Raw genomic sequence first — 13,798 nt, 5'->3', positions numbered from 1 at the left:
TCGTGCTTTCCTCGTCATATCAATATTGGCCAGGGTATCAGTTGACAACCAGTGCTGTTTCCATGGCCTACTGATGATGAATGTCTCAGATGCTGTAGAGAGGATAGTGTCATGGAACAGAGGCCAGGACTCCTCAAAATAATCTTAGAATTCCACCAGAGCATCAAAAACGGTTCTGGATGGAGATGTTATATTGGGCTCAGACAGCTCTGAATCACAAATCATTGATTCCACGTTCAAGCTTAACCCAGATCTTACTTGACAATGATATACAGTGTGTAGGCAGATATCAGTCACATGTAATCTCTGGTCAGTGTTTGCCATAATCTCGGCGCATCTAAAAACCCGATAAGATTTGAAATTTCAGCAATCTCTCGATAAAATGTGATCCAGTTCTTTATGAATTTATGCATCCTTGGAGATCCAGGTCAGTCTGTGCATGTCTCTCCTTCTGAACCAAGAACCCATAACAGATAGGTTATGGGAGTAGCAGAGGGAGATCATACGAAGAGAGTTGTCATTTATATAGCCTGATCTGCAGATCCTGATAACATTTTTTTAATCCTGTATGATTTGTGCCAGAGGATGCTTTCAGTTCACCAAGAATCAAAAGTTGGTCAAGAGAGGAGACTGATGCTGCAAGAGACTTAAATTGCTCATGTAATATGTTTTTCTCTGAACTTGCAGAGATGTTGGTAGGGGGCATATGTCATAATCAGAGAAAGGGAGCTATGTCAATACTTTAGACAAGCCACAAGCAGACAGAACAGTGTGCCATGACATCCATCCATCCATTGGGACCATACTCTGTGCAGAGCATTGGTGCTGCCTAAGCAGTCTCCTTGGCTATTGGGCACAATCCTGGACAGGTCACCACTCCGACACAGGAATGCCAGCAAGCTGGCACTCATTTTGCTGACCTCGGAAGGATGCCAAGCAGAGTCTATCCCACCTGGTATTAATTCAACAGCCGAGTGGGATTTGAACTCAAGATCCTGGGATCTCAAGCCCCCCCCCCCCCGAACCATTAAGCCAACACCAGGCATGCCATGACATCAATGCCACAAATCACTTGCCAGTAGTCGGACTATTCCATGGGTGCGTTGTGACATTCCCAAAGCATCCTGATGCTCCGTAAAAAGCAGTGGCCTCCACCACCACCACCACTGTTTCCAAGTTTGACCACAAGCGAAGGTGGAATAATCTCACGAGAGAAACAGAGATTTCCAAGAAGCAACTAGAAAGAGTTTAAAGTAAGTGAAAAAGCAAAGCCAATGGGGCAGGGGAAGCCAGCTTGGTTGACTATATAATGAAGGAATAACAATCAGATGAGTTAGAGAAAATGTCAAGAATACAAAAAAAAATTAAAAGGTGCAGAAGCAGATCAGCAGTTTCAGAAAATCTGAGTAAAATCACATGATCTGCACACAACCAATGTTACACAACCATTGTTTTACGTCTCGATGAAGAAAGCTGAAAACCATAGTTAGTTTAGACTCACTTGATATAAATACTTGGTGATGCTCCATCAATCAATGTGATGATCTGCGTGTTTGAGGAATGCCGCCTTCCTTTTTTACCAGTTACAGTTACTTCCAAAACATGTCCAGGAACCAAGAAGTCTTTGCTTATGGTGCCCAAGCCACTTCTGTCAAAAGCATCACATGCCACTGTCCTTTGTGCAGCAACTGCCTGCGTTGGGTCACTGGTCATACAAACCCAACTAAATTCTATCCCTTTGCTCCCCAAATATTTATAATTGGGGTCGAAGGATTGTTCCAGTGCATTTAGGAGTAAATCTCTTGCTGCTCCATAGGTTTTCTGTAACCCTCCATTGATTTTGATCACCAGCTGAGGTTCAGTGATATTTACATATGTGTAATTAGATGTTAGAACGGAGGGAGAAATTTCTTTCAAATTGCTTTTCACTGAAATACGATATAAGGAGATATTGAAGATGATTCCTGGGATTTTGATGTACGCAGACAATGTATTTGGTAATATTGTTGCACCTGTGCTCAGTCTTGTCACCTTCCAGTTGAAAGTTGCTAGAAAATGTTTCACGCAAAACATCTCGTGTGTCGCAATGCGAATGACATCCTCCGATGTCTCAATGTTTTCAGCAGTGTCAATGGAAGTCGCTCCACTGTTAATTGTCAAATCAATTTGTTTACAACCATAAGTGTTCACATCAACAATAAGATGATAGTTTTTGCTGAAAATCGGTGTTAGCTCTCTCATCGTAACATTGTGCAAGCCCATCATGGAGTAGGTGTAAAAGAAATGCATCTCTTGCTCTTCAATCACTTTGAAAAATGTTGAATTGACAGGATGAACATAGTGGCATATCTCAAAGCCAATAACAAATCTGTTAATTCCATGCTCAACATCAATGATGTAACAAGCGAAAGTGGAATACATGTTGGACAGTGTGAAGTGAACTGAGCCATAAAGGTCCGCGGGAATGTAATCAATCGACGTTTCATTGATTTTTTGGTACATCGCCAACACTTCAAGTCGCATACCAATGCAATTATTCCAGGCTTTTGGAAAAACCTTCAGGTCAGAAGTCGGAAGTATTTTCCCAAACAAAATTTGAACAGGAGTATTGGAATCAATTGATCCCTGCAGATCAGCCTGGAGGCGGTGAAAAGGTAGGTGTTGGGGCAACGGTGGGAAAGAGGATGAGAATAAAGCAACACAAAAATATTTGCTAAGTTACGAATGCAATAACCAATAACATTGAAAAAAAATCATCTGGGTTCCAGTTTTGGGTCTAGATTCTAGAGCTTGTGAATGGAACTTGCTTTGCTCCTCCATAAGCTACACTCTGCTGATCAGATGAATTATGACCACTTGCTTTCACTGTTTGTGAAATCATTGTAAAACATTCTCGTCTCCATTACTGTTCCATGGATGGAACTTGTAAGTTCCATACATCTTTGTATATCTGCTTTTGTGTTCCTTGAATTGTTTATACTAAAGGTTACAAATATATTTTTTTCGATTCTCCCTTTATTTTTTCCATCCCTATCTATCCCTTTTTACTCTTACAATTTCAGCCATGCTGCTGGCATGCCATTTGGCATTATCAGTTTCTCTGTAAACCAATAAATTCTCATCATAAAATTCCTATCCAGATTTTGAGTTTGTCAAGCCATGGAAAAGAGTACTACATTCATGAAGGCCAAGTTATCATCAATATATTGTTTCACCAGAATGCCTTTTTTTGTTTTTTTCTTGGGATAATTGTCCAATTGGAAGATAAACCCCTGCCCAATAACTTGCATTCCTGAAGGATGGCCTGATGGACCAGGCAATGACTGGTGGAATTTGTTTATGGTTGAAGGCCAAAACTTTGGTTGTGCTAAAACCTTCCTTTTTACACCACTCAGGATAGCAGATGAGAGCAAAGAAAGATTCCCAATGCACAGAACTATCAAAAACAACGTAAGAGAGAGAGCAACTTAAAGAGATCCAGGTTGAAAAGATGACTGTAGGTGACACCTGCTGCCTCAAAAAGTTGGAAGAGCCTGTTCATGTGTTCTTTTCCTAACATTATATTCAACAAAGAGAGCACCAAATCGTTAGTTATCAACATGAAATCAAATATATAGATTTTTAAAATTTTTTGGTGTCTAGTATACCAATTAATGTTCAGGTCTTCCACCACTGTGATCCATATGTTATGAAAATTATGATTCAACATTGCATTGAGAGATAGGAGGGATGACATGGGAAACAAGACTTTCTCATTAAACAAGAAAAAGAGCAATCAGAGATGGCAGACCCTTGCCAGGACTTGTTTTGTGTGGTGTGTTTTGTGGTGTATTTTGTGTGACGTTTGTGTACTGGTGTATTAAAGACAATTAATAACAGAAATAATTAGAACTGCTACTTTATAAATGCTGGCAGTGATGACTGGTTCAGCCATTTCAGAAAAGAAGATTTTTTTTGAATGTTTTATTTTTTAAACAATATGGCTGCCAAATCACATCACCGATGATGTCATCAAAAAAATTTGTGGAACATTTTATCCCTAAATGACCCTCAAAATTTTTCATACTGATCGGATGTAGCATTCTACATATTCAATTACGATGTCAGAACAAAGGCACCTATGATGTCTTAAAAAAAAAAATCACACTCATTCCCCATGAGGAGTACTTGCTATGTGCCAAGTTTCAACTTTTTTCCTTGGAGCGGTTTCAGAGATACAGAGATCCAAAGTTTTTCCGTTTTTCCAACATGGCTACTACACTACGTGACCTATGACATCATAATTATCACTACAACATTCTATATGAGTAGTCGCATCAAAGTTGAAATTTTTGTCTCAATCCGACAAGGGGTTGCGGAGAAAAACACAAAAATTTTGTGCCGACAAACAAACAAACAAACGGACCCAAATGCAACACCCTCTCCTTCGGTGAGGGTAAAAATGGCTGCCCAATCAAATGTGCACAAATTATATCCTGAAAAGCAACTATACAATGAAATCATCAGACTTTAAAAGGCATACCTTTTATTCTCGAGAATTTTCATAACTACCTGGACTGATAAAAAAAAATGCCAGAATACAAAGATGCTGGATGGCTGAACCACCGAATTGTGCTTCTTCTTTCTAATTTCTTTCCTAGCACTATAATGGCTGAAGCTATTACAATGATTCGAACGGGAGGAAGCGATATTGTCTCTTGGATAATGCACTCGAATCACAACAAAAAAACATTATTTGTTGAAACAGAAAAATACAAACACAATACACCACAAGCAGTTAAAGACCAGGTACACATACATGCACAGACTGAGAAACTCTGCACTGTAACTATCTGTGCCATAACAGTCTGTGCTATAAAGGTCTCTGCCGTAAATTCTACCATGGATGATAAGGTAATGCAGTTTGCAATGTACTACAAAATGCATAATTTACGATGTAAAAGGGCCCAGAATAAACAGAATTATATTCCAAACCAAGAAAGAAAGAACACAACCTCTCATGCTCGTGATGATGCTCATGCTGAGAGAAAACAGGCAACAGCTCATATTAATTATGCTACGATCACAAGAGCTAAATCAAGTGGTTTCAAAAGGAAGCAATGATTGGAAGATTCAACAGAAATACCTTGTAATGATGGATGATGGATGATGTAGATGGATGATGGAGATGGAGATGGAGATGGAGATGGAGATGGAGATGGAGATGATGATTTTAAACTACTATGCAAAACATAGGGAGCAAATACGAGCTTTGAGGAAAGGCAGCCACGTATATAAGCATGATGTATAAACTACATGCGAAGGAAATACAACGCCATCTGTTGGATGATTTAATCGGCCAAGGGTTCAAAATGATCAAAACTGTCTGAGGAATAGCAGCAAAAGATTGCTCAACAAAACCTTGCAACTGTGCCAGGAACACTCCGGTGCTTTGTTCAAGACCACAAAAAGAGTCAATAGCCTCGACATTAAAGGACCAGATGATTTTGGAGATGGGTGTCATGCTGATTCCTCTGAGCCCTACTCTTATGACTCCTAGCAACCTACGGAGCGAGTCTCTCCCATTCCCACTCATGAAAATGGCAGATGTGTAGTTGCTAATGAAATTATCAAATCAGAAATAGAAAGAAGCAACATTAAAGGGAAACAGCAGCCTGTGAAGTGGAGCTATTGTGGTGAATGCAAAACAGTCAATGAAGCAGAAGTAGATGCCATCGTTAACCTCAAGAAGGCATTTTAAGAACCCATGCATGAGCTCAGAACTGCCTGAGATGTATGTGATAATGAGTGTCCCAATGAATACGACACCACAGTTGCCAGCAGAGACCCTGACAGTAACGTTATAGAGTGGTTATCATCACCCCTTGGTTGTATTTTCAATGATGGGGGATGATGGAGTAAACTTTGCATACTTTGCACACAAGCTCAGGTTCGCCCCTGAATTTTTGTTTGCTATTGTGCAATGTAATGGTGGTGCCACAGCATATTAGATGTATCCACATAAGCTTGCAGTTTCATCTGTATTACCAAGATTATTTCAGGCATATTTTAATTGGAATATGATACTGTGCATGTCCAAACCGAAGTACCGTATTTCAACGCATGATTTCCACATGATAATTGAATCACAATTTACTCTATGATACTATTTACACAACCATCCACAATTCCCCCCCCCCCACCATCCTCCACCCCTCCGCCCCCCCCAAAAAAAACAGAAACAAGTCAAAAAAAAGTTTTGAAAAAAATGGAAAACATGTTGGGATAGAATCCCCCAAAACAACGAAACAAGGTAGTAATGACACGATAGTAGGACAGCACAATCTTTTTATGTATTCCCATTATGGGTTTTGAAAAAGATTCCACCTGGTGTAGCCCATAAAACAATTGGTGACCCCAAAGGACCCCAAATATTATCGAGAGGACGGATTGGAGTATCTCCATGGAAACTTGTCGCCATGGAAACTTGTCTCCACTGGAGTGTCTCCATATCTCCATGGGCGCGTCGGCAGGTCTCCTTCACGGCTCTCTGCTGACGATCTCAAAGTTAAGTTTCCGGTCGTTATCTGTCCCGTTTTAACTGTTTATTTTCTCACCTACATGTTCCTGTGTGTTCCTAGTTCGGTTTTGTTTCAAAAATCGTGTTATTTTGTGAGATTTCGTCGAACTTGTCTTTCCAGGTGCTTGAGGCCTTTCCTTGAGGCTTGAGGCCTATCGCTCCCCTCCGTGTACGATCGTGTTTATTTGTTTTTTCTCTCCATTATCTTCAATCTCTATCTTCCCCATTTTCCTAACGTCCCCCATCCCTCCCAATTAATCTCTCTATTTCTTATCTTAAATCCCCAAAAAAAACAAACAAAAAAACGCTACCTTTGTCTGAATCTTCTTCTTCTTCATCTCTTCTTATTCCTCTTCCACTTCTTCCTCCTCTTCCACTTCTTCCTCCTCTTCCACTTCTTCCTCCTCTTCCACTTCTTCCTCCTCTTCCACTTCTTCTTCCTCTTCCACTTCTTCTTCCTCTTCCTCTTCTTCCTCTTCCACTTCTTCCTCCTCTTCCTCCTCTTCCACTTCTTCCTCCTCTTCCACTTCTTCCTCCTCTTCCACTTCTTCTTCCTCCTCTTCCACTTCTTCTTCCTCCTCTTCCTCTTCTTCTTCTTCCTCGATTTTTTTCTACAACACTTCCATGACCGAATCTGTTGAAATCTCTCTCAAACATTAATAATAATAACAAAAACGATCTTATAATGCTTCATCTTCCTCTTTCACACGTGTTGGTACTCTTTACTGTATCGTAATGCACTCTTCCACTATTTAAACAGATTGCTCTCATTTCGACCTCTCCTTCATTCCTTGCCGAAAAAATCCATCTGTAACAGCGTTTCTTCTCTCCATTCCCTGAGTTCGCCTTTATTGCATCCCTCAAGAAACGTGTTTAATCGCATCTCTGACATAAAACTTAAAAAAAAACAGTTTGCTGTGAATGTTCGCTTTCCATCAACCATTCTTTTTTTTCCAACTTCAGTGCCAACTCACCCCTCTCACCCCTCACTCTCAAAGCAACCATCAGACTCTTCTCCCTCCAAACCTCCCTCTCACCTCTTAAAAACTTCCCCCTCACCTTTCTCCCACCATTCATCCCCTCACTCATCCATCTCAAAGTTGCCCCCGCTCCCATCCACAAAGCTGCCTCCTTCCACTGCCCTCTCATCACAATCTTTTCACTCCACCTCCTCAAATCCTCAACTGCCTTCTTCCCCCTCTATTGGTTCCCCCTCTCCCCCAGCACCACAGAGCCTTTTCTCCTCCTCATTCAGCCCCCTCCCGAGCTATTCTGCAATCCCCCACACTCTTTCATCAACCCTCTTTACCTCCCCCCTCGTCCCTTATCCTACCCTCCCCCTCCTCCCCACCCCCTGCACCAAAAGCCTCCTCCCCTACCTCTTCATTAAAAGTGTGGACCTCAAATGTCTGGTGCCTTCGGTAAAACCTTTCAGATCTCTCCATACAGGTTGCCACTGACAAACCAGACATAATCCGCCTAACAGAAACCTTTCTCCCCCAAGACGTGTCTGACTCCCAAGTATCTCTCACTGGTTACTCCCTCCTCCGGTTTGACAGAACTGAGCCTCATCCTGGTGGAGGAGTTGCTCTCTTCATCAAAGACTCTATTCCTCACTCTCCATGCACTGCTCTCACTCCCCCACATCCCCAGGAATACCTCTGGCTATGGCTTCCCTCCACTCCCACCTCATGTTCGTATGTATACTGTACCGTCCACCTAACAGTGATGACTCCATCTACACCTCACTATCCGAAAACATGGACCAACTTCTATCTTCTCATCCAAACTCTCTCTTCCTCATATGTGGCGACTTCAATTGTCATCATGCCAGTTGGCTAGGTGTGGGTACCTCTCTCATCTGTCATGGCACCTCAGCAAAAGCTTTCTGCGACACATTGGGACTGACTCAATCGGTCAACTTCCCGACCCGGATCTCAACCAATGGTACTCCATTTCTTCTGGATCTGATTTTGACAAATTTCCTGAACAATATCTGCCGCTCTTCCTACGCTCCAATCGGTTCTTCTGGATCAAATTGGACACACGTTGATCCTTATCAAAGTGGACATCTATCTGGATATTATCAGAGAACCACCTCACCGCCGTCGAGTCTGGCATTTCACTCAAGCCGACTGGCAGGGTCTCCAAGGAGCCATCAAACTTATAGACTGGTCTCCTATCGCTACTTTCTCCAACATCAACTCATCCTGGGAATTCTTTCAAAGAAACTTGTTCTCCCTCATGCACAGATTTATCCCCTCTCTTCTTCAGTTGTCCTACCCTTCCTCCCACCCTTGGTTCACTGAAGCTTGTGGCGAGGCAGTTGTCCTGAAACAACTTGCCTTTGCCTCATGGAAAGCAAACACAACTGAGGGCAATCTCAGTTCCTTCGATAAAACTTGGAACAAGTGTGTATCTACCCTCAGGAGAGCCAGAAAGCAACATCTTTTTAATCTCAAGTCTGAACTCTCAAACCTCTCTCCCTCCTCAAAATCCTGGTGGCATCAAATCAAATCTGTTTCTGGTGTATGTTCCCCCTCCATCCCCTCCCTTACCTCAAATGGCCGCACTGCTGATACCGCACATGAAAAAGCTGAATGTCTAAACTCGGTGTTTGGAGCTAAATCTTGTGTCCAAAACCCATCACTTTCTCTACCCACTTTACCCAGTCACACCCAACTGTCCCTTGACTCTGTGTCCTTTTCTCCTGACAAGGTGGAGAGCTTGCTGTCAAACCTCGACTCAGACTCTGCAACCGGTCCAGACGGCATCAGCCCACGTGTCCTCAAAGCTTCCTCTTCTGCTCTTGCTCACCCTCTCTCTGTTCTATTCACCCTCTCATTTGCCCAAGGTCATCTGCCATCTGCTTGGAAATCAGCAAACATTACTGCCCTGCATAAAAAGGTACAAAAAACAGATCCCTGCAACTACAGACCAATCAGCCTTCTCCCAATCATCAGCAATGTTATGGACTCCATTATCGCTTCAGACATTAAATCCTTCCTCTTCTCCAATGGCCTGATTTCCGATAATCAATTTGGTTTCAGACCCGGTCACTCTCCCCTGGATATGCTGCTTCTGCTCTCCCAACAATGGATGGAGGTCCTCAATGGCAGACAGGAAATCCGAGCCGTATCCCTGGACATATCACGTGCTTTTGACATGATCTGACACCCTGCCCTGCTCACCAAACTCTCTTCCTATGGTATCCAAGGCCATCTCCACTCATGGCTCGCAGACTTCCTCTCCTGTCGCAGTCAACGTGTGGCCCTAAATGGAGTTCTCTCATCCCCTCTTCCTGTCCAGGCTGGAGTTCCTCAAGGTAGCATTCTGGGCCCTGTTCTTTTTCTGGTTTTCATCAATGATCTCTCCGACTCTCTGGAAAATCCTCTATATCTCTTTGCTGATGACTCCACCCTCTGCCGTACCATCGGTCATCCCTCAGACCGGCAAGCAGCAGCTTCTTCGCTCACTGCAGATCTGGGTAAAATCACAAACTGGTCCAACACGTGGAACATGTCTTTCAATCCAGACAAATCTCACACTCTCACTATGTCTCTTCGAAAGGATGGTTTAGAACCCCCCCCCCATCCACTTTCTCAACAGTCCTCTGGAAGAAGTCCTTTCTTTCAAGCTTCTGGGTCTCACTATCTGCCATGACCTTTCCTGGGAAAGCCACATTTCAAACCTCACCTCCAAAGCCAGTCGCCGACTGAGAATCCTTCATCGTGCAAAGTCCTTCCTCGGCCCACCTGAGCTTATGACCACTTACAAAGCTTTTGTCCAGAGCCTGATGGAGTACTGCTCTCCCCTCTGGGCTGGTGCTCCTGCCTCCCACCTTTCTCGGCTTCACGCTGCAGAAACCAAGGCATTTCGGATCATTGGCATCTTCCGCAATAAAGCTGAGTCTTTGGGCCTCTCACTCAATCACCGCAGGTTGGTGGGTGGTCTTTCTGTCTTCTACCATCTCCTCTCCAGCCTCGCCCCCCTCTGCTCTCTCTGCGGTTTGTCCCCACCACATTTCTGCATGGCGCTCAAGGTCCGCAAATAACCCCCTTCTGGTAAAACTACCAAAATCACGAATCACTGCTCATCTTCACTCTTTCATTCCTCTTTTTTTTTCCCGCCTTTGGAATAAACTCCCTCACTCTATTAATTCCCATTCTTCCCTCCAGGCCTTTAAAACAGCTGTTCACCACCACCTACCATTGATGATTGCTCTGACGTCACATTGGACGACATCAAATTCTTCCAGGAAAATTGCATCCCAGTGAAGATATTGATGGTATATTCGAACGGAAAAAACCTGGTTCGATAAATCAATTCGAAGCAAACTCTGTGTTAAGGAAGATGCATTGAGATCAGAAAGTAATGCAGAGTACAAGAAAGCCAGGTACGAGTTACACAAGGCCATCAAAGATGCCAAGTGTGAGTACCAGGAAAAACTGGACGAGAACATTATGAGTGGGAATGCTAAAGAACTCTGGCAGGGTCTTCACACAGTTACTGGTTACCAGGTGAAGTTGAAATGAACAACGACAACACATTGGCCAACAAACTGAATCGTTTTTACAGCCGATTTGATCGCCCGGTGAGCACAGTGCCAACCACAGATGAAGTGTCTCCTCTTGCTTTTGTGATCTCCGAAAATGGCATTGGGCATGTTCCGATGGACTTGAAGGTGAGGAAAGCGACTGGTATCAGCCCCGGCTTGCTGCGGTCTTGTACTCATGAACTGTCGCCCATTCTAATTTTACTTTTCAACTGGTAACTTCAGCTTTGTAAAATTCCCCATGTTTTGAAAAAGTCCATAATTACCTCCACCATCGAAGGTGAAGGAGATTATGTTTTCACCTCTGTCTGTCTGTTCGTTGCAAAATTGAAGATTTTTTCCAAGTATATTGGTCAGTTGATTTTGTTATTCTGTCTGTCTGTCAATCGCCTACAGGTCACAACTCTACAGCGATCGTCATGAAACTTCACCAAGTCATTGAGGTTGTCTCAACTGAGAAGCCTATTGATTTTGAGGTCAAAGGTCATCTTGAGGTAAAATTCCTGAAATCATTTTTCATCCAATTGACTTGAAAGTATTGTGTCACTGGATTTGGAAACCAACTCTTTTGAGGTCAAAAGCTCAACTCAAGGTCAAACTCCTAAAATCAATTTCAATTTGAAAAATAATCAATTTTCATCCGATTGACCTGAGCTTTGATGAAGATTATAAATGAGATAAAATACATTATAAATAAGCATTAATATAATTTCGTGGTGGTTGCTAGGTTATGCAGTGCAGCATGTTAAAATCGGTTATTAATGACAGTTTGAATATTTGAATAACAGCTTGAGTCTATGGTTGGATTAATGTGCTGTGTAACGGACATGTCTACAGGGTAGTGTTTATCGCTTAATATATTAACACATAAATTGATGTACAATTAAAGTTATTCATATGTAGTAATTCTTTATACTGGGCGTAGTGGCGTGCGCCTGTAATCCGGCTACTCGGAGGCTTGGGTTGGAGGATCGCTTGAGGACGGGAGCTCTGCGCTGGGCCGCGCTATGAGAGGGTGTAGGGCAGCCCAGAATCATGGCGAAACCCAATCCTTATCCCTGTGTCATAAGAGGCGACCAGGGTTGCGTCAGGAAGGGCATCCGGCGTAAAACCTATGCCAAATCAGTATGCGGATCATAACGGATGATCCGCTTTGGCGACCCCTAACGGGCGCAGCTGAAAGACGAGCAACATATGTAGTAATTCTTTAAATAAAAGTAATAATTAAATAAGTTTGAATAAGGATATTGCATTGCTGTGTTGACTGACTGTCTGGACACAACTTTGGGGTTGTGGGTCCATTGATGTTGAGTAATCTACTGATGTGGACCTGCGACCAGGGTTGTGGATCTGCAGTTTGGAGAGGTTCTAGGCTGAAAGGATCGAAACCTCAATGAAAAACGGTGCCCAGCTGATGATCCGGGGAGTTGGGAAATCAGTCAATTGCTTATAAGTTAAGGTTATAATTTCAAATAAATAGCTTTTGTAAGTAGTGTGTGTGTGTGTGTGTGTGTGTGTGTGTGTGTGTGTGTGTGTGTGTGTGTGTGTGTGTGTGTGTGTGTGTGTGTGTGTGTGTGTACTTGTGTATTGCTATGTCTGGCTTCCTTCTTGGGACGATGATGCAGTAATTGGTCTTTCTTTTGACTGTGGGATTTAGATGGAATAATGTTAAAATATGTCATTATGGAAATCCATAAAAGGGATGTGTCATATCGTGGTGTCATTCCTACATTTTTTGTTTTTTGGGAGATTCCATCCCAACATGTTTTTTTCATATTTTTAAAGGGGTTTTTTTTCTGACTTTTATCTTTTTCGTTACGTGCTGCTCATTACATTCTTCCTACAGCCATTTGAATGAGCAATACTTTGTAGATCTGACGGAATGTTATTATGGATTGAATACTTGCCTGATTAGACAGTTGAATCGTTGTGTAGCTTCCAGCAAGAGGCGAGGACTGGATTGAAAGAGAAGTGATCCAGCACGAATCGAGGTGCTGCACCTGATCCACCTCCGTTGCTGACCCCTGAATAATAAGTCCTGTAAGGTTTATGTCCCTTTTAAATGCTACATGAAGGAATTCTCCAACAGCCCCTGCCGTACGCCAGTAACCGTGTGGGTTGTTTAGCCGAGCGTTGTGGGCAGAGAATTCATTTCCATCTGATGAACTGGCATCGAACAACTCATTAGGCAGAAATCTCGACTCCATTCCCACAGGGCGGGTCCAGTCTAGACATGTTGAAAAAGGACCTTGTTTAAAACAGTTTCATCAAACAATATACTCACATCGCAGGAGCCATGAACACTTGCTTTCACTGCTTGCATGATAAGTTTATACTCAACACAAGCCATCCCAAATACTCAAATTCAAAACAGAAAATCATTTACTTGCTTATCATGAAATATTATCACATCACACCATTGTATGAGAGAAAAACAAGGATTGTTGAAATTGTACTTACAGGTATTTTAGTTTACGGTTCTACAGTATACGTCGTACCTGGCTATTTCAATAACTGGTTTTGAAAAATATTCCACCTGGTGTCACTAAATATGGTAGATTGAAAGTAAATAATGATGTTATTTTATACCAGCAGAAGTCTGGGGTAAAAAAAAAACATACCACGATGGAAAAAAAAGAAAAGGAATCCTTTTGTTCTTGCGCTGCTTGAAAGAGCTCAAAACT

At 42.5% G+C, this 13,798-nt stretch overlaps 2 protein-coding genes across 6 annotated transcripts in view; one reads left to right on the top strand and one right to left on the bottom strand.

The window, feature by feature from the left end:
* Positions 1 to 2,622, bottom strand: part of LOC147014076 (polycystin family receptor for egg jelly-like) — a 127,840-nt gene extending 125,218 nt beyond the window's left edge. For both annotated transcript variants that reach the window (XM_085851700.1, XM_085851702.1), the window contains exon 1: positions 1,502 to 2,622. In XM_085851700.1, the coding sequence (XP_085707826.1) occupies positions 1,502 to 2,523 (1,022 nt within the window). In that variant the 5' untranslated portion in view covers positions 2,524 to 2,622. The remainder of the gene's footprint in view (positions 1 to 1,501) is intronic.
* Positions 2,623 to 7,987: 5,365 nt separating this feature from the next.
* The window catches only part of LOC147014075 (sushi domain-containing protein 3-like), a 106,159-nt gene continuing 100,348 nt past the window's right edge, over positions 7,988 to 13,798 (top strand). The window contains exons 1-2 of one of the 4 annotated variants that reach the window (XR_015050634.1): positions 7,988 to 11,243; positions 11,511 to 11,608. Coding sequence is in view for 1 of the 4 variants with exons in the window: in XM_085851718.1 (XP_085707844.1) it covers positions 11,534 to 11,608 (75 nt within the window). In the remaining 3 variants the exon portion in view is untranslated. The remainder of the gene's footprint in view (positions 11,244 to 11,510; positions 11,609 to 13,798) is intronic. The other 3 variants (XR_015050633.1, XM_085851718.1, XR_015050631.1) reach the window with 3 other exon arrangements.

Source organism: Eptatretus burgeri, chromosome 13 (genome assembly GCF_056783735.1).
Source record: "Eptatretus burgeri isolate ZD-2024b chromosome 13, Ebu_testis_v1, whole genome shotgun sequence".
Classification (NCBI taxonomy): domain Eukaryota; kingdom Metazoa; phylum Chordata; class Myxini; order Myxiniformes; family Myxinidae; genus Eptatretus; species Eptatretus burgeri.
This window is presented reverse-complemented; position numbering and strand designations above follow the sequence as displayed.